General features: G+C 62.2%; 3 protein-coding genes across 14 annotated transcripts in view; all 3 read right to left on the bottom strand.

The window, feature by feature from the left end:
- Nucleotides 1-1,447: 1,447 nt before the first annotated feature.
- JOSD2 (Josephin domain containing 2) lies at nt 1,448-5,579 on the bottom strand. 6 transcript variants are annotated; one of them, XM_080644175.1, is made up of 6 exons: nt 5,281-5,404; nt 4,611-4,818; nt 3,751-3,826; nt 2,976-3,101; nt 1,810-2,004; nt 1,448-1,729 (listed from the first exon to the last, which is right to left on the bottom strand). In XM_080644175.1, exons 2-6 carry the CDS (start codon nt 4,624-4,626, stop codon nt 1,630-1,632), a joined length of 513 nt encoding a protein of 170 aa, XP_080500301.1. In that variant the 5' UTR covers nt 4,627-4,818; nt 5,281-5,404; the 3' UTR covers nt 1,448-1,629. The 6 variants fall into 6 exon arrangements, with proteins under 6 accessions (XP_080500301.1, XP_080500296.1, XP_080500298.1 ...); XM_080644170.1 differs by lacking the exon at nt 5,281-5,404 and adding an exon at nt 4,865-4,979 and having other exon boundaries at nt 4,611-4,770; XM_080644172.1 differs by lacking the exon at nt 3,751-3,826 and having other exon boundaries at nt 4,611-4,770; nt 5,281-5,579.
- Nucleotides 5,580-5,711: 132 nt separating this feature from the next.
- Nucleotides 5,712-7,840, bottom strand: ASPDH (aspartate dehydrogenase domain containing). The gene is made up of 7 exons (XM_080645753.1): nt 7,694-7,840; nt 7,318-7,462; nt 6,971-7,055; nt 6,731-6,880; nt 6,419-6,639; nt 6,196-6,350; nt 5,712-5,894 (listed from the first exon to the last, which is right to left on the bottom strand). The coding sequence occupies exons 1-7, from the start codon at nt 7,746-7,748 to the stop codon at nt 5,851-5,853; spliced, it is 855 nt and encodes a 284-aa protein (XP_080501879.1). The 5' UTR covers nt 7,749-7,840; the 3' UTR covers nt 5,712-5,850.
- A 2,305-nt stretch (nt 7,841-10,145) lies between these two features.
- The window catches only part of LRRC4B (leucine rich repeat containing 4B), a 41,755-nt gene continuing 32,198 nt past the window's right edge, over nt 10,146-19,702 (bottom strand). For all 7 annotated transcript variants that reach the window (XM_080645746.1, XM_080645747.1, XM_080645744.1 and 4 more), the window contains one exon: nt 10,146-12,669. In XM_080645746.1, the coding sequence (XP_080501872.1) occupies nt 10,825-12,669 (1,845 nt within the window). In that variant the 3' untranslated portion in view covers nt 10,146-10,824. The remainder of the gene's footprint in view (nt 12,670-19,702) is intronic.

Here is a 19,702-nt window from a genome sequence, read left to right as displayed (position 1 = left end):
AGCAGCCCAGAGGGTCTCTCTGCACCCAGGACTGACCAGCCCCCTGCCCACAGCCCCCCCCCCCCCCCTGCACTCCCCTCACAGCCGCCCTTGGAGGCTGCGTCTGGGCCTGGCCAGCATCCACCTCATCTCTCATCACCTCCTCAGATAACCACAGGGCAGACGGCTCCGCTCAGCCTCCCAGGTCTGAGTTGTTCCCAATTCTGGAAAGGCTCCCTCCTCCCCTCCCCCTGGCCCTCTGGACACCTCTCAGCCTTCCACAGCTGGCCTCCCAGGTCCCCTCACCTTCCTGTGACCCCAAAGTGTCCCATGGGACCCCTGTTAACGCCCCCCCCCACCCCCATGGGACAGGGGAGGTCTTCCTGTCCCGTTGCTTTCTCCTCCCTGAGACCTGGGGTGGGCAAGCGCCTGGCTCACAGGCCCCACCCAGAGCTGGGGCTCAGGGGGCACCGGGAAAGCAGACCTAACGGGGAAGCTGCAGGGAGGGCCGGGGGCCTGGTGGAGGGGGGAAGACAGGGAACAGGGGCCTGTCTGGTGAGGAGGAGGAGACGCCTCAGGGAGCTAGTGGTCCTTGCTCTGTTTAAAACTGCCGCCTCCTGGGCACGGCTTCCCATTTGTCAGCTCTCCACCCTCCCCTCCTGCCCTGTCTCCCTCCTCAGGGCACATGCCTGCCCCAGGGCCTTTGCACTCGCCCCTCTCCCTGCGGGAATGCTGGTCCCCCGGACCCGCCCATGGCTCCCTCCTTCCAGTAGCACTCAATGGCGCCTTCTCTGTGAGGCCACGCCCTGCCCTCGCGGATGCCCACGACGCTGTATTCCTTCGCCAAGGCTGTTCTTTCCAACAAACCTCGCTGAGGGCAACACAGTCTTCAACACTGTGGCAGCCACAGGTCCACCAGGAGTCCGACGGGGCCAGTCCAGTGTGGGCGGGGCCGGCGCCGCGGGGGGCTGGGGGGCTGTTCCTTGCCCGTTGGGCCCTCTGTCCTTAAAGCTGCGTGTGAGTGGCTGGGCCTGGCCTGGGTTCCATGGCTGGGCCCTGCCTCGCCTTTCTCGGACTCCTCTCCTGCCTCCCTCTCCGCTCCCCAGGACCCTCGAGCTTCTGAGACCGCAGAAGCCTCTCCGCCTCAAGGTCAGCTTCAAGGTCAGCGCCCTGCAGCCTCCACTGCCCTTGCCATGTGATCGCACCTGTTCCCAGTTTCTGGGGATTCGGGCGGGGCCACCTTCTGGGCCCAGGGAATAGAAATGAGAGTCAAGGAATGAACCCTGCCTTCTCCCGGGCGCCGTCCCGCAGGACACGCTGGTGGCACCCAGGTGCCGGCCTCTGCCCCCTGGGAACCTGGGCCCACAGGGCGGGAGGAAGCAGGCCCGGGGCTGGGACCCACAGGTCAGCTGGGAGGCAGGGCAGGGCCGTGGGGGACCAGCCTCGCTGGGAAAGCAGTAACACCGGGAAAGGAACAAATCCGATTTATTGAGGCAGCAGCGACAGGGGGCATGGGGGAAGGGGCGGGGCCTCCGCGGGGCCCATGAAGGGAGGTGGTGAGGTCGGGAGGCTCCCGTGGAGCTGGATGCTGGATGGGACTCCGGGGCTCGAGCAGGGACAGGCAGGGCGGCAGGGGTTCCCTCCTCGGGGTCAGTCGGTCTGCAGCCAGCTGCTCTTCTCCTCCACCTCCTTGGTCACCACCACCAGCACCTGGCACAGGCCCGGGGCCAGCACGGCCCCCAGGAAGGCCCTGGGCGGGGAAACGGGGAGACTGAGGCCCTGGGGCCTGGCGCAGCCTTTTGGGGTCGGGGGCTCCCCATCTCCCCTCACCTGAGGCCGTCCTCATCCCCCAGCGCCTCCGGAGCCCGCAGCTTGGAGTCCAGGTTGTAGTAGACTCCGTCCACCTGGCGCAGGGCCACCCAGTGCCGCCGGCGCAGCGGCAGCGACAGCAGCCCCAGCGACACGGGCGCCGGCAGGTTCAGGATCAGCCCCAGCACATGGGGCAGGGCCAGCTGGGACAGGGGCCTGCGCGGGGGGCAGGGACGCCACATCAGGGCTCCCGTCACTGTGCACGGCCCAGGCGGGCGCAGCAGCAGTGACCAGGGAGCCACCCAAGGACTCGCCTCACCAGCCCACCGTCTCCTTCCACCTGTTCACCCACCCGCACGGGCTCCTTCTCCTCCCTCCACCACCCATCGATCCCTTGCCCACCCACTTCCCCATCTACCCATCATCTGCCCACTCATCCGACCCCTAGTCAACCCCCTCCCTGCCCCACCACCATCTGTTCATCCGGCCACCACCCACCCATCCAAGCCCCCAACCACCATCTCCCACCATCTCCACCTCCCACCCAACTCTCCATCACTCTCCACGCATCTGCCATTGATCTACCCATTACCCATCCACCCTACACCACCTGTCCACCCCCATCCAAAGCTCCCAGCCATCTAACCACCGCCCACCATCCAGCTACCCATCATCCCAAACAGCATTCACCCGCTGATGCAGTCAACGGCCACCCAGCCAGCTCCCTACCCACAAACTTACCCACCACCCACCCGACTCATCTGCGCTACCCATCCAGCCACCCATTGCTGTCCACCGCCTGTCAACTAACTATCCATCCTTTGTTCACTCAACCCCTCACTTACCTGTCCATTCACACAGCTCCTCGCCCAGGCACCGCCCACTCCACACATCCAACCACCCATTCCCCACCCAGTTAGTCACCCAGTTTCCATGAATTTACCCACCATCCACCCATCATCCATCGACCGTCTGGTCATCCCACACATCCTTCTACCACCTCCAACCCATCGGCCCACCAGCCAGCGTCCACCATGCAAACCTACAGCCACCTTCCCCTCCCTCCTGCCCTCCCTCCTTCCGGACCTCCCCGCCCCACCCCCCCCCACCCCGCTCCTGCCCGCTCTGTCATCACACCACACCCACTGTGCCAAGCCCCGCACAGGACACGGAGCTTCAGGTCCCACCTCCTTCGATCCCACCACACAGCGGCCAGGCCCAGCCCCTGCAGGGCCGCCATGATCACATTGACGTCATAGTTGCCGGTGCCCAGGAAGCTGCGGTGGGGGTTCAGCCGGCAGTCTGGGGCCAACCTGGTTGGGGGGTGGTCAGAGACTGAGCTGGGCCCCTAGAAAGGTCTCCCCCCTTCCCACAAAGCATGAGAGTCCCAGGGTCTGCGAGTCACCAGCATTGGAACTCTTCCTCCCTATCCTTCCTGTCCCCTCCTCCCCCCCCCCCCCCCCCCCGCACTCTATCTGCCTCCCTTCCCCCCACCCCCTCCTCCAGCCACACCTCTCTGCCTAGGCCTTGTCCTCCTCCACCTGGACCCTCACCCAGCCCCCAGTCCCCCTCCAGCGCACCTCCCACAGGGCCCAAGGCTCTTCCCATGCCTGTCACTGCCCCTGCCCCTCCCACACTCTCAGGCCTCCCTGGTGCACCATCACCATGATGGAGTCCCAGCCCCTCAGCCCAGCCTTCAAGGTCCCACATGGCCAGGCCCCTGTGGCTGCCTAGCCTCAGTCCCCTCCCCCCCCTTTCCCAGCCACAGCTCTTGTGTCCCTGCCCCCAGCCTCTCCTCCAGCCATCCCCTCTCCCCTCCCCTCGGGAGGGCCACCCAGCCCCACTGTCTCTCTGGGCCCTCCACCTCTGAACAATAGCGCCTTTGTTCTCTCTCTGGCCTTTGGTGGGCAGGTCAGAAAGGGGCAAATTTGTGTGTCATTTTTCTTTGTATATTTCCCTGACCCCTCGGGGCAGGGCTCGCACTGGACTCTGGGTCTCCGGCAAGGCCTCGGCCTGAGAGCGCTGACCGCTCCCTGTTCTGAAAGACAGAGATGAGTCAGTTCTCAACAATCAGCCTCAGGGGCTGAGACTCAGCCTGAGGGTACGGGGCACCCCAGAGGGCTGCGAGCAATGACACAGGGTCACCTCCTGGCTGAGGATCATGTGGGGACCCTGGTGGAATGGGGAGACTGGAGGCCAAGGGGAGGGCCTGGGGGACGATGGGGCCTGAGCTGGGGCCAGGGGTGTGTGCGTGTGTAGGGGGGCAGGGGTGAGGCAGAGAGACAATAAAGAAGTGTTTGAAATCTTGAACGGTAAGGAGGAACATTCCAGGCTGCCAAGAGGACGCCATGCCAGCAGAACAGGCCACGCCAAGGCCCAGAGGCCTCATAGCGGGACTCCTCCATCCCTGGAGAGGAACGCGGTTTTGGGGGAGCAGTGAGATCTGAAGCTGCAGAGCAGTTGGGGAGCAGAGCACGCAGGGCCTTGGATATCAGGCTGCTGGGGAGCCAGGGGAGGGGCAGGGGCAGCGCTGGGGAGAGTGTAGATGGATTGGAGGGGAAAAACCAGAAGCTGGTGGCCAGAGGGGAAGTGGGGCCCAGGGCCCAGACAGGACAGGGTGAGGGGGATAAAGGCCCAGATAAGGGAGGGCAAGGCCTGAGTGGGTGAGGCCCTGCGGATGGACAGGTGCAGGAGGCCACACGTCCATCTCCCAGTCCCAGGGGCCAGCCCAGCGGGTGATGTGGCAGCGGAAACCCTGGGCTCTGCCCCTGCCTTGCTAAGACCCCGGTGGGTGGTTCCAGGGCGGGGGTGGGTGAGGTCACCTCTTGCAGATCTCATCGGCAGCCTCCTGGCTAAAGAGCCGCTGCTGCAGGACGTTGTTGAGGGCGTGGATGGCACACAGCTCCAGGCGCTGCCGCTCGTGGTACACAGAGGGTGGTCTTGGCTGCGCTCCTGGGCCTTGGGACATGCCGCCCTCCGCTCCTGCTTGGGGGGCGCAGGAGAAGGTGCTCAGGAGACCGGGACCTGGAGCTGGAGGCCCAAACTGTCAGTAAGCTCCGGAAGCACCACCATTTACCACTGAGGCGGGGGCAGGGTGAAATCTGAGGGAACACTGGGCCCTGACCCTGCTCCCGGGTCCCTCTCCTGGCAACAGGGTACCTCCATCCCCCATGCCTAAGCAAAAGGCTCCCTTTCTGCTCACCCAGCAACAAAGAAACCCCCCTCCTGTCTGTAGGTAACAGGCTCCCTCTCTGGTTACCTAGCAACAGAGAACCCCCCACCCCACAAGTCTCTCCTCTAGTTACTTAGCAACAGAGGAATCCTCCTCCTGTCTCTAGGTAACAGGGTCTCTTTTGGTCGCCTAGCAACAGACGACTGCCCTCCCATCACTAAACAACGGGGTTTTCTCTTCCTGTCACCTGGCAACAGAGCCCCTTCCCCAACCCATACCCCAACCGCGGCGCTTGCCCGTTGCCAAGCAACGCCCCTCACCCCGCCTGCTCTCTGCTCCCCGGAACCAGGGGCTCCCGCATCCCCCTGGGCAGCGACTCTGGGCTCCGAGTGCGGAGCAGGAAGCACGGCGCTGACTGGGTAGGCGGCGCAGACTACAGCTCCCGGCGCTCCCGCGTGTTAGACTACGACTCCCGGCGGCCTCCGCGAGGAACGTCTGGGCGGCGTGGCCCGGAAGTCCTCCGCCTCCGAGATCGCGGGAGGGCAACTTCCGTCACTCTCCGCGGTGAACCTCAGTAGTGCGCTCTGCAGAGGCCCTCGCCTTCGCTCACCCCCCTCTCCCTGCCGCTCAGAGGATTCTGGGAAATGTAGTGGATAGGTTCTCGCGATGGCTTCCCGGCTTTTTGCTCCCAGCCGAGCCCGCCCCCTGAGGTGGCGTGATGCCCCGTGTGCAGACGCAGCGTGACGTCACAGAAGGGTAACCAGGCTGTGCATCTTTACTGAGACAGGAGGGGGTCCGGGGAAACTGAGGCCAGGGCAGCGGCCGCACGGTGGCGGTGGTGGCGGTGGGGGGAGGGAAATGAGATGAGGATGTCCTGGGGAGGAGACTTCTCAGCAGATGTGGATTCCGGGCCTGGAAGGGAGCTGGCAGCAGCCTGCGGGGAGATACACGGGGAATGAAAGGCTGAGAGAGAGACGGGAGAGACCCACCTGGAGGAAGGAACAGAGGGGCAAACCCCGAGGGGGACAGACCCCTGGAGAGCGGCCAGAGATGGGGAGAGAAGTGAAAGGGTTCAAAGCCATGGTGTAGAAGGCTAAGGAGACTACAAAATAAAGATCAACCAACAGAGACAGAACCAGAACTGCAGAACCAGAGCCCGAGACCCAAGCTCTGCGGAGCACAGGGCCCGGGGCCGGGGGACCGGGGCCACTAACACTGGAGGGGCCTGGCCATACCCAGGAGGCTGCGCCAGAAGGCAGTGACGGTGGCAGAGCCCGTGACAGCGCCGGGCTCGGCGGGGTTCTCTCTGTGGGTGTGCACAGCAAAGCTTCGTCCTGTGGGGCCTGGGGGTCCGCTCAGCTCCACATCCACCACGTGCATGTCCGTGAGGCTAGGGCAAGCAGGGTGGTCAGTCTGTCTGGCTGGCCCCAGTCCAACCCCCTGCTCAGCGTATCTCACCTGAGGTCCGCCACAAGCACCCCGATCACGCCGTCGAAACCCAGGCTGGGGGCCGCCAGGGCGGCAGCTGCCATGGTGTTGGAGTTGCGGGGGGCAAAGGGGCAGAGCCCGCGGACAGGGCCTTCATAGAGCACAGTGCGAGGCCCAGTACTCCGAGCTGCAGCCAGGGGTCCCTCCAGCCGGAAGCCATCGGGATGTGTAGCCATAGTGACACGGAGGCTCTGGAAGTGACAGCCAGGGTCAGCGGGGGTGTGTGTGTGGGGGGTCTCTGCAAAGCCCCTCCGCGTCCTGGGGACCCCAACAGGCCCTCACCTGGAGGCCCCCAGCTGAGTCCAATCTGCTGATGTCCTCCGTGCCCCACAGGGCCCCCCGGGCCACGAACACAGCGTGGTTCCAGCGTTTTGATGCCTCCAGGAGCTGCCGCTCTGTGGCCTGGTCAGCCAGGGCTGAGGGGGACCCCACCTGGGGTGGGTGAAGGTACGTGGGCAGAGGTCAGGGGACCCATCCCACTTTGGGGTGGGGTGGGGCCAAGGAGGAAGGGGCAGGGCTCACCAGGAGATTGGCATGGCGCAGGATCTGTGCCCCAGATTCCTGGATTATTTTGGGATGGGCCACTTCCACCACAAGGTCAGGGTGCCTAGGAGAGGGGAGAGATGGGGAGGGCCTTGGAGAGAGATTAGGCCTCCCCTCCCCAGATTTCCTCAGTCTGTAGTGGCCTGTCACTCTTCACTCAGGCCTGGGAGGGGAAACGGGATGGAGGCGCTTGTCCCAATTCATACTTGGGTGACGCAAGGCGCAGAGAGGGTGAGGGACTTGCCTGAGGTCACACAGAAGCTAAGGGAGGCCAGAACTGGAGCTTCGCTCCGGGAGCCCCGCTCTCTCAGGGCAAGGTCACTGACCTCTCCCCAAGGGCAGCGAGGTTCTGCAGCTGCAGGGAGGGGGGCACTTTCCCCGCCAGGCGTCCCGGGTCTCGATTCCAGACAAAAACCAGTTCTAGGCCCAGTTCCGGCCCCTGAGTCAGCAGGTGGGAGACCAGGGACTGTCCTGGGAGGAGGGAAAGAGACTCAGAGAACAGGGGACAGAGACCCAGGGGGAGGGGGACAGAGGCCTAGAGAAGGGGACAGACCCCACCGTGGGGAGTAGAAGCTGCTCAGGCAGCCAGCCAGCCAGGGCGCAGACACAGACATGGGTGAAAGGTGTGTTTGTGGTGGACACAGGGCTTTGGGGGCTTCAGGAAGGGGCCTGGGGAAGAGCCCCAGACAGTCAGGAACTCACCGAGACGGCCGTAGCCCACCACCCCCACCCTCCGCGGGACCCTGTCCAGGGCCATGTCCTCGAGTCTGGTGGTCTGGTCTGTGGTCCGAGCTCTGTCAGCTGCTGGCTGCCCGCCCTGCACACACACGAGGCCTGGGCAGCCGCTGATCTTTGGACATTTGACCCTTGAGCCTCTCCCAAGCCGTCCCCCTTCCCCGCAGCCCAGAGGTGAGGGTGCCAGTTTGCTGGGTGGAGGCGGGGTGACGATCCTCGGGGCGGTGGGCATGGTGATTTGGGGTTCCAGGGGCCCTGCGTGGCCCCCATCGTATGGGCCATTTCCTTCCCTGCATCATACCTCCTCCCTTGCTGCTGATGTGGAAAATTTCCTCTGCAGTCCCCCGCCCCCTTTCTGGCCGGCCAGGTTGTCATGGAAACTGCATCCTGCTTGGGGTGGGGGTTGAGGTTTTGGGAGCAGGGAGAAGAGATGGTGACAGGGACTGGGGCTCTCAGTCTGTGCCCTTGCTCCTGTGTTTCCAATCCACACCCCCCCCCCCCCGCACCCCCGCGGCCACTCCCCCAGGCCTTGACACAACGTTCCTCCATTTGGGTCTCTGTGTCCGTCTCTGATCCCTCTGCTGGCTCTGCTGTCTGTGCTGGCCTCCCTGGACCTCCATCTTTCCAGCCCCCACCCACATCTCACCTGGGCTGGCTGCCATTCTGTCCCCGGCCAGGCCAGGCCCTCATCTCCCCTCCGCAAGGTCTGGAGGCCTGGCCTGGTCGTTCCTCGTCTCCCCACAAGGCGGCGGGATGGAGTCGGCTACCCCAGCCCGGGACCAGGACCTCAGTTCACCTTGACTTTGGACCATTCATCCTCCTCCCCGGCCACCAGGCCAGCAGCACCCCTCCCAGTGTTGTATTCTCACCCCCACACTGTCCCTCCCTCCTCCCCACGTCCCATCGGTCAAGGAGAAGCCTGTGAGGCCTGAGGTGGCCCAGTGCCCCCCAAACGAGCCCCAGCCAGTGCGCCTTGGCATTGGAAATGGCAGAGTCTGCAGCAGCGCCGGCTCCCTGCCCCCAGCCGCCACCTGGTACCCGCTGCAGTGTTGCCATGGCAACCAGGATGGCTCTGAAAGAGGACGAGGGAGAAAGAGAGCATGAAAGAGGGAGCGAGGGAGAGTCCCAAGTCGACAGGCGCAGAGCAGACAGGCGCTGACAGAAAGGGCCCGAGATCCCAGCCATGGCGGCTGCTGCCTCTGCCCATGAGGGAAGAAGTTGCTTTAAGATAAACTGCTGTGGGCCCCCACTTCTGTCCTCAACTCCAGGGGGCCTGGGTGTCCTTCACAGCACCCAGCCCTGCTCTATACGGGGCCAGGCTGGGCTGAGGTGAGGGGGCAGAGGGGGCTGAGACCCGGCCTGCTCTGGGGCCCAGCCCTGCGTGTGCGTGGCCGAGCCTCATCCTGAGTGGACCCGCCTCTGTCGGCCTCTGCCTGTCTAGACAGCATGGATGGCAGCCCCGGGGGCCCAGTCCTCTAGAGGCTCAAACGCCAGCACCTTGGCCTCCCTACTCACCCCTGGGTTTGCTCCTGGCTGCTAGCCCTGGGGGGTGGGGTTCTGCATGCGGCCCACCCTGAGGGACAGTGTAGCCTGCCCCCCCTCCCCAGGCCTGGACCCTGCCCCCCCCCACCCCATTCCTCGGTTCTCTGCATTCACAAGACAATGTGTGGCTCCCTTTGATCCAGCAGGCCCCAGGGAGCACCCCTTGCCCCCAGGTCACCCCCTTTCACAGAGACCCGCTTTGCTGAGGCAGTGTGTGAACAAACGGTGTGCAGAGGAGACGGGCGCTCTGGCTCGGCTTGAATTGTGCCCGTCCGTCCCCCCGTCCCCCCCCCCCCCCCCCGCCCCGTGAGACACGCTGAGATGCTGACCAGGAACTGAGTGTGACCGGACGTGGACACAGTCCTTGCAGATGGGCCAGGGAGGTGAGGCTGGAGGAGGAAGGGCCCTCACCCAGCATGACCAGCGTCCTAATGAAAAGGGGCAACTGGGACACAGAGGCAGGCACGCTCAGAGGGAAGGCGACATGGAGATGCAGGGGAGGTTTGGGTAAAGCTGCCGCCAGCCTAGGAACGTCTGGGGTTACCAGCCAGGCCCCACCCCCCCCAGACTCCCGGATCTTGACCTGTGACACCACATTCCGGCTGTTCTGGGCCACCCAGTTTTTATGGCAGCCCCAGGAAACTAATACGGGCCCCTCCATTTCTGCTGAGAGGTGGGGGCGGAGAGAGCACCCCAGGACCTGCCTCAGAAGGGCTGCAGGGAGATGACATACTAGTGCCAGGTGATGGGGCCCCTCCTGGGCCCTCACCTTTTCAAGGGTGAAAAGGGTGAAGGGTCACATTCCCCTGCACGCCCCGTGACATCCTCTCCTTTAGCTCCCGATCCACATTCACTTCGTTTTCTCTCTTTTCCATGCTTTCATGACCCAAAAAATATTTTTTTTACTTTTTCCGTGTTTTTTTTTAAAGTAATTACAGAGCAGGTAGTCGTTGCCGCAAACCTCCCTTCAGTATCAAAAGAGTCTGTGTGTGGAGGGGTGGGCGCTGGGGCGCCCCCCCAGCTAAGGGCCCTGGGGACCGCGTGGGCGCGGGAGGGGGCGGGGCCAGGGTGTCTGGAGGCGCCGACGACCACGTGTCTGTCTCTTCCGTTTCGAGGGTGGATGGGTGGGAGGGGGGGCAGGCGTCAAACTGCAAAAAATGAATCTTAAAAGGAGGGTTGTTGGGGGATGAGGGGAAAGACGCCCCTCAAAAAAAGCTCCTCTTTCCCCTGGAAGGTGGAGGGCGGGACGGTTGGTCGGGAGAGCCGGGAGGAAAAGCGGGCGCGGGGGAGGGGTGGGTCCTGGCCCCTTATGAATCCTGCATCCCCTCCAGTCACCGGGGATGGGGGCGAGGCCGGAACCACGGGCTCCGCGCCCGGGGCCCACCCTGTCCTCGCTGGGCCAGCCGCCCTGGGGTCCGGGCAGGCTCCGAGCCCGTCTTCCCTGACCGTCCCCAGCGGGTCCGATGGGCTGGGGCTGCGGGGAGGGTCCCAGTCCGGCCCGAGCCGGTCCCGCCCAGGGGCGGAGCCAGATCTGCGCCTCCCGCAGGGTCCCCGCGTCAGATCTGCGTCTCCTGCACGTTCTCCTTGGAGCCGCTCTTGAAGAGCAGAGGTTCGTGGATGGAGTTGAGGCCCGGCGGGCCCTTGCCGCCGCAGCCGCCGCCGGGGTTGCCGCCGTAGTGCGCCTTGAAGGCGGCCGCCACGTAGTGGTGGTGGTTGAGGTGGTCGCGCTCCAGGGCGGGCAGGGCCAGGTGGCTGTCCCCGCCCACGCCGCCCCCGCTCGCCACGGCGGCCGCGGAGGCCACGGACACGGCCGAGGCGGCGGGCAGCTCGTCTTCCACGTTGATGATCTCCACGGTGCGCGTGGGCCCGTGGTGCTTGTGGAGCTGGTGCTGCTTGCGCAGCTTGTAGAAGGCCACGAGCATCACGGCGGCCATGAACGTGATGGCCACGAAGCAGCCGATGATGATCTTGGTGGTCTTCATGACGTCGTCCAGGTCCTTGAGCGCGTTCTCCGTCACGTCCGTGATGGGCACCGTGAACGCCTTCTCCGTGGGCCGCGAGGAGCGCGGGGCGGGCGCCGTGGTGGACGACGAGGCCGCGCCGGCCGCCTCCCCAGACCGGCCCCCGCCCCAGACGCCATCCGTCGTGGGCCCCGGCGGCTCCTTCTCCGTCCCCCGCGTCTGCAGGACCTCCTCGCCGGGCTGCGTCTCCAGCGTCTCCACGGTCACCGTGGTGAAGTAGGTGTAGCCGCCGCTGCCCCCGGGACCGCCCCCGCCGCCCCCGGGACCGCCCCCGCCGCCGCCGGCAGCGCCGCCGGCCGCCACGGGGTCCACGGCCGAGACGTTGAGCGTGGCCGAGGCGGTGGTGTTGCCCGCCGAGTTCGTCACCATGCACGTGTACTGGCCCGTGTCCTGCACCGTGACGTTGGTGAAGTTGAGGGTGCCGTCGTGCAGCACGGAGATGCGCACGCGGTAGGAGCCGTGCGTCATGAGGGTGCCGTTGGGCGTCAGCCAGTTGACCGAGGTCATGGAGGTGCCCGTGCGGCACTTGAGCTCCGCGGCCATGCCCTCGGTCACGTTGAGGTCCGTGGGCGGCTCCACGATGACGGGCGCGTAGCAGGTGAAGTGCGACTGGTCCAGCTCGCCGATGTAGCGCCCCTTGAGGCCGGCGGGCGCGTGGCAGCGGGCGCAGCAGGTGGTGTTGCTGGGCACCGTCTCCTTGAGCCACCAGCTGAGCCAGAGCACGTCACAGTTGCAGTGCCAGGGGTTGTGGTTGAGGTGCACGCGCTCGAGGCGGTGCAGGGGCGTGAAGAGGTCGTGGGGCAACGACATCAGGTTGTTGTGGGACAGGTTGAGCTCCTCCAGCGACTTGAGGTCGTCGAAGGCGTTGCGCTCGATGGTGGCCACCTGGGCGTGCATGAGCCACAGCTTGCGCAGGCTGGTGAGGCCCTGGAAGGAGCCCGGGCGGATCAGGTCCAGCCGGTTGCCCGACAGCTCCAGCTCCTCCAGCCGCACCAGGGCCGTCAGGTTGGGGATGTCCTTGAGGTTGCACATGCCCAGGTTGAGGTAGCGCAGGTTGACCAGGCCCTCGAAGGCCGCCTCCGAGATGTACTCCAGCCGCTTGAGCTCGCCCAGGTCGAGGCGCCGCAGCGAGGGCACGCGGTTGAAGGCGTAGGACGGGATGCTCTCGATGGGGTTGTTGCGCAGCCAGAGCTCCCGCAGCTTGGACAGGTACTCGAAGGCCTGCGTGGGCACCGTGGTCAGCCGGTTGTCGAACAGCTCCAGCGTGTTCAGGCTGGGCAGCCCGTTGAAGGCGCCCACCTCGATCTTGCGCACCAGGTTCTTGCTCAGCTGCAGGATCTCCAGGTGGCGGAGGTGCTTGAAGGTGTCGGTGCGGATCACCTGGGGGGGGGAGGGGGAGGGGGAGACACCATCAGTAACTCAGGTAACAACGGACAGTAAGCACCAGGTCGCCAAGTGCTGGCGGCCATGGGCAGAGGGGCCCAGCTCTCCCGCCTCTGCCGGTGGGAGAGTATGACCATGATGCCATTTTGGAAAAACGGTTTGATTTTTAAAAAAATATATTTTAATATTTTATTAATTTTTTTTTTACAGGGAGGAAGGGAGAGGGATAGAGAGTTAGAAACATCCATGAGAGAGAAACATCCATCAGCTGCCTCCTGCACACCCCCCTACTGGGGATATGCCCACAACCAAGGTACATGCCCTTGACCGGAATCGAACTTGGGACCTTTCAGTCCGCAGGCCCACGCTCTGTCCACTGAGCCAAACCGGTCAGGGCGGTTTGATTTTTGAAAATAGATTTTTTATGGATGTTTAAGCGGGGGGGGGGGGGGGGGAGAGGAGAGAGAAACATTGATTTGTTGTTCCACTTATTGGTGCATTGATTGGTTGCTTCTTGTATGTGTCCTGACTGGGGATCGAACCCACAACCTTGGCAGGGCTGATTGTTTCTTGCAAAGGTGAACACTGAGCTGCCACGGGACCCAGCCTTTCCACTCCTAAGGCTTTTCCCACGAGAATTGGGAGCAGAGGCCCGTTCGACTGCTTGGGGTGGGCGTCCACAGACTCTGTGGTCATTATAGCCTAACCCGGAAGCCCCTAACGGGGAAGGGACATGCGCTGTGTCCCAACAGCGGAGCACGGCGGCCCAGTCGTGAAAAGGAACCACGGATGAATCTCCCGGGTGTTGAGTTGAGTGGGAGGAGCCAGACGCCTGCGCGGTGGGATCCCATTCACGCTGCTCCCTGGCCGAGCTAAGGGTGTCTCTGAGCATACGTGTTGGGGAGACAGGCTGGGAAGGGGCGCCAGGGAGCTTCCTGGGGTAATAGAAATGTTCCAAATTTGGTGGGGGCGGGGCGGGTGGCTCCACGGGTGAACTTAACTGTCAAAACTCCCCAAACTGTACACATAAAAGGGGCATTTTGTTATATGTAAATTACACCCCAATAAAAAGACTAATCAGCCAACACGCGTTGAACACGTCTTCGGTGCCAGACCCTCTAGTAAATGCTTGGTGGGCCGCAACCGATTTAATCCTCCGAACCGCCCTGTGTGACGTATTCACCACCTGCAACTCGAGTCCACACGCTCCGAAAACCACAAGATGTTTCCACAGAACTTTGGCACCAGATCCATTTCGTGGCAAAGCCTGATCAGAGTGCCTATAGGCTATCCAAGCCTTTTATCGACCCCACTCATGTGACTAGTCAAACCTTTCCCTCGGTACAGAACCCCACATTTGACAAGGGATGTAGTAAGACCTGCCGGTGTGCTACAGAAAACACATCAGGCCGAGGGTTTCACATGAGCAAGTATGAATTATCCCCATTCAGGTGGGAGGACATGGAGGCACAGAGAGGTGCAGTGACCTGCCCAAGGCCACACAGGAGGGGTGGACCGAGGCTGTCTGGCTCCGGAGTCCTGGCTCTTAACCCCTGGACGTGGCCACCGCCTCTCAGGGTCGAGGCTGGGGAAGGCCTGGGAGGCTGTGTCGCCAGATTCTCCTCAGTGTTCACCATGCCGGGTACACTGAGGCACCGAAATCCACACAGCCATTCGACGGCATCCCTGAAACCCAGCCAAAGCCGCGGGGGACCCTCGCATTATAACATCAGGGGGGATGGAGAGTGCCCAAGAGCAGACTTCGCAAAACGTAAAGAGGAGGCTGAGGAATTAGGTGTCCCATCCCAGGTGGGCCGCCCCTCCTGTGTGACCTCGGGTAAGTCACTGCACCTCTCTGTGCCCCAGTGCCCTCCCACAGAAAGGGGCTGTAAGACACAGCCTGAGCTCTTCTCAGCGTGATCTCCAGCTGGTGGGGAGCATGGGCGATTTGTATTCTTCGTTTTTTTTCTTCAACGGACAAACTTACTTTTTAAAAAAAATATATTGATGTTTACAGAGAGGAAGGGAGAGGGATAGAGAGTTAAAAACATCGATCAGCTGCCTCCTGCACACCCCCTACTGGGGATGTGCCCGCAACCAAGGTACATGCCTTTGACGGGAATCGAACCTGGGACCCTTGAGTCCGCAGGCCGACGCTCTACCCACTGAGCCAAACCGGTTAGGGCCAAACTTACTTTTATAATAAGTACACAAACCTTTTTTTTTTAAAGTTTAAGAGACAAGACGGTGCCTGAGAGGCACCCAGCATGAGGAATGCTGTGCTCCGGGTAGAGTCCCGCTCATGGAACAGTAACCCGCCCCGTGTGCCACGTCAACGAAAACGCAGCGAGGACGACTTACTTAATCCTGCGTTTCCTAAAAGCCACATTCAGAGTAAACGCAAGCCCTGGTGGGGGGCTCAGGTGGTTGAGTGTCATCCAGTACACCAGCAGGTTTCAGGTTTAATCCCTGGTCAGGACAGTATGGGAGGCAACCGATCAATGTTTCTCTCTCTCTCTCTCATCAATAAACATATCTATCCTCAGGCCCAGCCAGTGTGGCTCAGTGGTTGAGCATCAACCTATGAACCGGGAGGTCAGGGTTTGATTCCCGGTCAGGGCACACGCCCGGGTTGCAGGCTCTGTCCCCAGTGTGGGGCGTGCAGGAGGCAGGTGACCAGATTCTCATCATGGATGTTTCTCTCTCTCTCTCTCTCTCCCCTTCTCCCTTCCTCTCTGAAATCAGTAAAAATATATTAAAACACACACACCTATCCTCGGGTGAGGATAATAATAATAAAAAAAGAAAACCCTAAACAGGCAAAACCAACTTTAATCGTGTTTATTTAGCCCACTAGATCCCAAATATTATGACTTCACCATGTAACTGAGCTGAAACCGACGAGGGAGAGACTGCCACTCTTTTCACACTCAGCCTTGCAAACCCCTGGCGTGTTTTCCCGTCCACGTGATGGCGTGTGAGGCTGTGCAGGTTGCCAGGCGCTTCCTGGGCTCCTGCGCTGTGGGAGCACAACGGCATTTTGCCTGCGCCCGCGCCCCCCCCCCCCCCCCCCCCCCCGCCGCCGCCTATGAAACAGGATTGCCAGGAAGGAGGGGCCTTCCAGCCCTGAGCCTGCTGACAGGCCACACTGCCGCCACGGGTGGAGGAGGCCCCAGGGCAGCGACAACCAGAGATGGCTGGTCGGTCTGACACTTGCTGTCCCCCCCGCCCTCCTCTCCAGTCCATGGCCTGGGCCCCCCTGGACACCTGGGCCCCCCTGGACACCCGGCCCCAGGAGGTCTGTTCCTACCCACAGTTCCCAGTCCCTCCTGCTCACAGCGCCCCCCCCCCCCCCCCCCCCCCCCGCCCAGAGCCCCTGTCACTCCCAGAGCCCACATCTGCCGCAGACCAAGAGGACCAAGTGTGCCGGTCCATCCCATATAACACACAGTCCCTGCCCTGGAAGGCATAGGGGCCTGGCATGACTGCCCCCTCCCCTTCCCCCATCCTTCCCGAATCCCCCCCCCCCCCCGCGCCCCCAGCAATTCCCTGAGCCCAGCGCATTCCCCCATGCCTCTGCACTTGCCTCTCCCTCTGCCTTCCACTCCCCGCTCAGGGGTCACCTTGGAGGCTGTCCTGGCTCTGTCACCCCCACCTGGGCCCCCATTGCGCCAGCTGCCTATCTGCTGTCTCTCCCCAGAGACACCCCGCCCACCCCCCTCCCCCCTCCCCCCTCCCCCCTCCCCTACTAAACACCACCCGGCCTCTCCTGAGGCCAGGTCCACGCTGGGTGCCAGGTTACAGTAACAGAGCAATCTCCATACACCTTTCTATTCTGCCGAGAAAGTAATATATACGCATCCTGGCTGGGTGGCTCAGTCGGTTGCACATCGTCCTGAACACCAAAGGGTTGTGGGTTCGATTCCCAGTCAGGGCACATACCTGGGTCGTGGGTCCGATCCCCGGTTGGGGTGCACACAGGAGGCAACTGATCCATGTTTCTCACATTGATGTTTCCACATCGATGTTTCTCTCTTTCTCACCCTTCCTCTCTCTCTCTCTCTCACCTTAAAAAACGATACAGCCACTTTATTATTATTATTTTTTAATCCTCACCCAAGACTATTTTTCCATTGATTTTTAGAGAGAGGGAAAGAGAGAGAGAAAGACAGAGAAATATCGATGTGAGAGAAGCACATCGATTGGTTGCCTCCTGCGTGCACCCTGACCAGGGCCCGGGCTGGGGAGGCGCCTGCACCCGAGCTACCTGCCCTTGACCGGAACCAAACCCTTTGTTCTGCAGGCCGACGCTCTATCCACTGAGCCAAACCAGCTAGGGCTCCTCTCTCTTTAAAAATCAATGAAAAAAAATCCTCTGGTGAGGATAAAAAAATAAAAAAAGCACTATATATTCATTTTAGGAAAAAGCATAAGGAGAAAAGAAAAATCAGAAAACTCAGCCAAAGGGCCTCTACCCACAATTCACTTCTGTTAGCGACTTCGCACAACCTCCCGATCCCTTTTCTGATGCGTATGATGCGTATGATGCAGGGAGATCGCTCCCATCATCTTTTTATTCTTACAAACGTGGGTGATGCACTACCTCTCCGGCCCGCGGTTCCTGGGATGGTCATGGGATCGGCCTCAGTGACGCCGCCGTGGCCACAGCCGCCTCCCCAGAGCACACCTACTCTGACGGATGGACGGGTCCGTTCTTTCTTTCTTTCTTTTTTTTTAAGTCAATTGTTTTATTTATTTTTTATTTTATTTTTGTTAATCTTCACCCAGAGGATATTTTTCCATTGATTTTTAGAGAGAGTGGAAGGGAGGGGGAGAGAAGAGAGAAACGCTGTTGTGAGAGAGACACATTTGATTGGTTGCCTCCTGCACACACCCCAACCAGGGCCAGGGAGCCTGCAACCAGGGTACGTGCCCTTGACCGGAATCGAACCCGGGACCCTTCAGTCTGTGGGCCTACGCTCTATCCACTGAGCCCACACTGGCCAGGGCACTTTTTTCTTTAATAGGCTTGCGCTTTCTCCAGCTTCCTCCCGTGACATGCTGGCTCTTAGAGCTGGAGAAACCTCCGCAAAGGAGGGGTGAGTCGCTTCCGGAGGGAGCTGGCTGGGGGTGACAGGCCTAAGGAAGCTCCTGCCACCGGGGGAGTGGCCCCTGCAGGACGTGGCTTCCTGGGAACGATGGCCTGGGAGGTGGGAGGGCTGGAGAGACCCCTCGCCGGCCCTGCGGCTGTCCAGGAGGCTGGGGGGCTGAGCCCTGCAGCTCCGGCTCCGCCACGTGGGCCCCCAGCCTCGCTTCCTCCTCATCCCGTGGCGGCCCGAACGGCGCCACCACAGCAGCTTTCCTGGTCAGACACGCCTGGAGCCCGCGTGTTGGGTCCTGCAGGGGCCAGGGCCAGTGGCGCGGCCCGGAGCCCGGGAAGTCCGGGGGAAACATCGTGACCACGCGCCCGTCTCACGTCGCCGTTGTCATCGCCCTGCGAAATGCTGGCGGAGCTCAAAGCAGGCCTCGCCGCTGCTTCTGTTAATACTATAACATCCCCACCGGTGTGGCTCCGTGGATGGAGCCAAAGGCCTGAGGACGGCAGGGTCCCGGGTTCGATTCCAGTCAAGGGCACGTGCCCAGGTTGCTGGCTCGATCCCCAGTGGGGTGTGCAGGAGGCAGCCAATCCGTGACTCTCTCTCATCATTGATGTTTCCATCTCTCCCTCCCCCTCCCTTCCTCTCTGAAATCAATAAAGATATATTTTAAAAACAATTTAAAAATAACAGTAACAATAATAATGGAGAGGGAGTTCCAGCGGGTCACCAGGGAGAGAGGAGCTGGGCTGCGAGAGCCTGGACTTGGGTTCGGGCTGAGAAGCTGAGACCAGGAAGCGCTCTGGGAGGCGGCCCCTCGTCCGGTCCTGGGGACACTTGGTCAGGGGGGGTCCCCGGGAGCCAGCTAGCCCATCTGCAAGCCCAGCAGGATGCGCTGCCTCTTCCTCTGCCCCCCACTCCTTCTGGGGTCCCTGTTCTCCGCGTGGCCCCTCCGGTTCGCCTTCCCAGGCAAGAGCGGGCCTGCAGCCTTGACCCCCGCACCACCCAGGGCCTCCCCGCGGGGTCAGCAGGCCCGCCTCGCAGTTCTGTCCCTTGTCAATGTCTCATCCAACTTCTCTCCACCCCCGTGACCCACCTCCAGCCTCTCCCCTCCATCCGTCATCTACAGGGCCTCGCCACACCCAGGGCTGACCCTGCTCTGTCCTCCTCCACAACCCCCCATGGCTGGCCAGTGCCCTCTGCGGCCATCCAGTCCGAGCCGGAAGCCCTGCCTGCCTCCCCCAGCCCCTCCGTACGACCCCCTCCCGTGCAGCCTCACTCCAGCGGCCTGTCACCAGTCTCAGCTCCTGGAACTCTCTCACCAGGTCCCCCACCTTCGCATATGCTGTTCTCTCTGCTCAGAACGCCCTTCCCTTTCATCTGCCCGGACACCTCCCGAGCACCCTCTTGGGCCCTGTCCAATGCCTCCTCTTCATCCACTGCCCATTTCGTTACCGATAAAGCGACGCTGAGGAGCGGATGGGAGGCCTCATCTGAGGAAGCCTTCACATGCCAGAGGGAGACAGGAGCAGCCCGCTTCCCCTGAACTATTTTATTTTAGTTCTTTAATGTTCTATCCTCACCGAGGAGATGTTTATTGATTTTTAGAGAGAGAGGAGGGGAGAGAGAAACATGGATGTGAGACAGAGACATGGATCGGCTGCCTCCTGCACACCCCCTGCCAGGGATCAAACCTGCAACAACGGGCGTCCGCCTGCCTCCCTTCCCCGCCACACGCCCTCACTCCGGCTACTTGGGGAGTCGAACCCGCGTCCATTTGGGGCATGAAACGACACTCTAACTGAGCCGCCCGGCCAGGGCTCTCCTGAATCGGAGCACGAGGTCCCCACCCCGCCGGCCCACCCTGAGCAGAGGGGCTCACTGCCTGCCGTGTCCGTGTGGATGTGAGCGGCATGGCCCGCTCCGTGCTCAGA

Source organism: Plecotus auritus (genome assembly GCF_963455305.1).
Source record: "Plecotus auritus genome assembly, chromosome: 10".
NCBI lineage: Eukaryota > Metazoa > Chordata > Mammalia > Chiroptera > Vespertilionidae > Plecotus > Plecotus auritus.
This window is presented reverse-complemented; position numbering and strand designations above follow the sequence as displayed.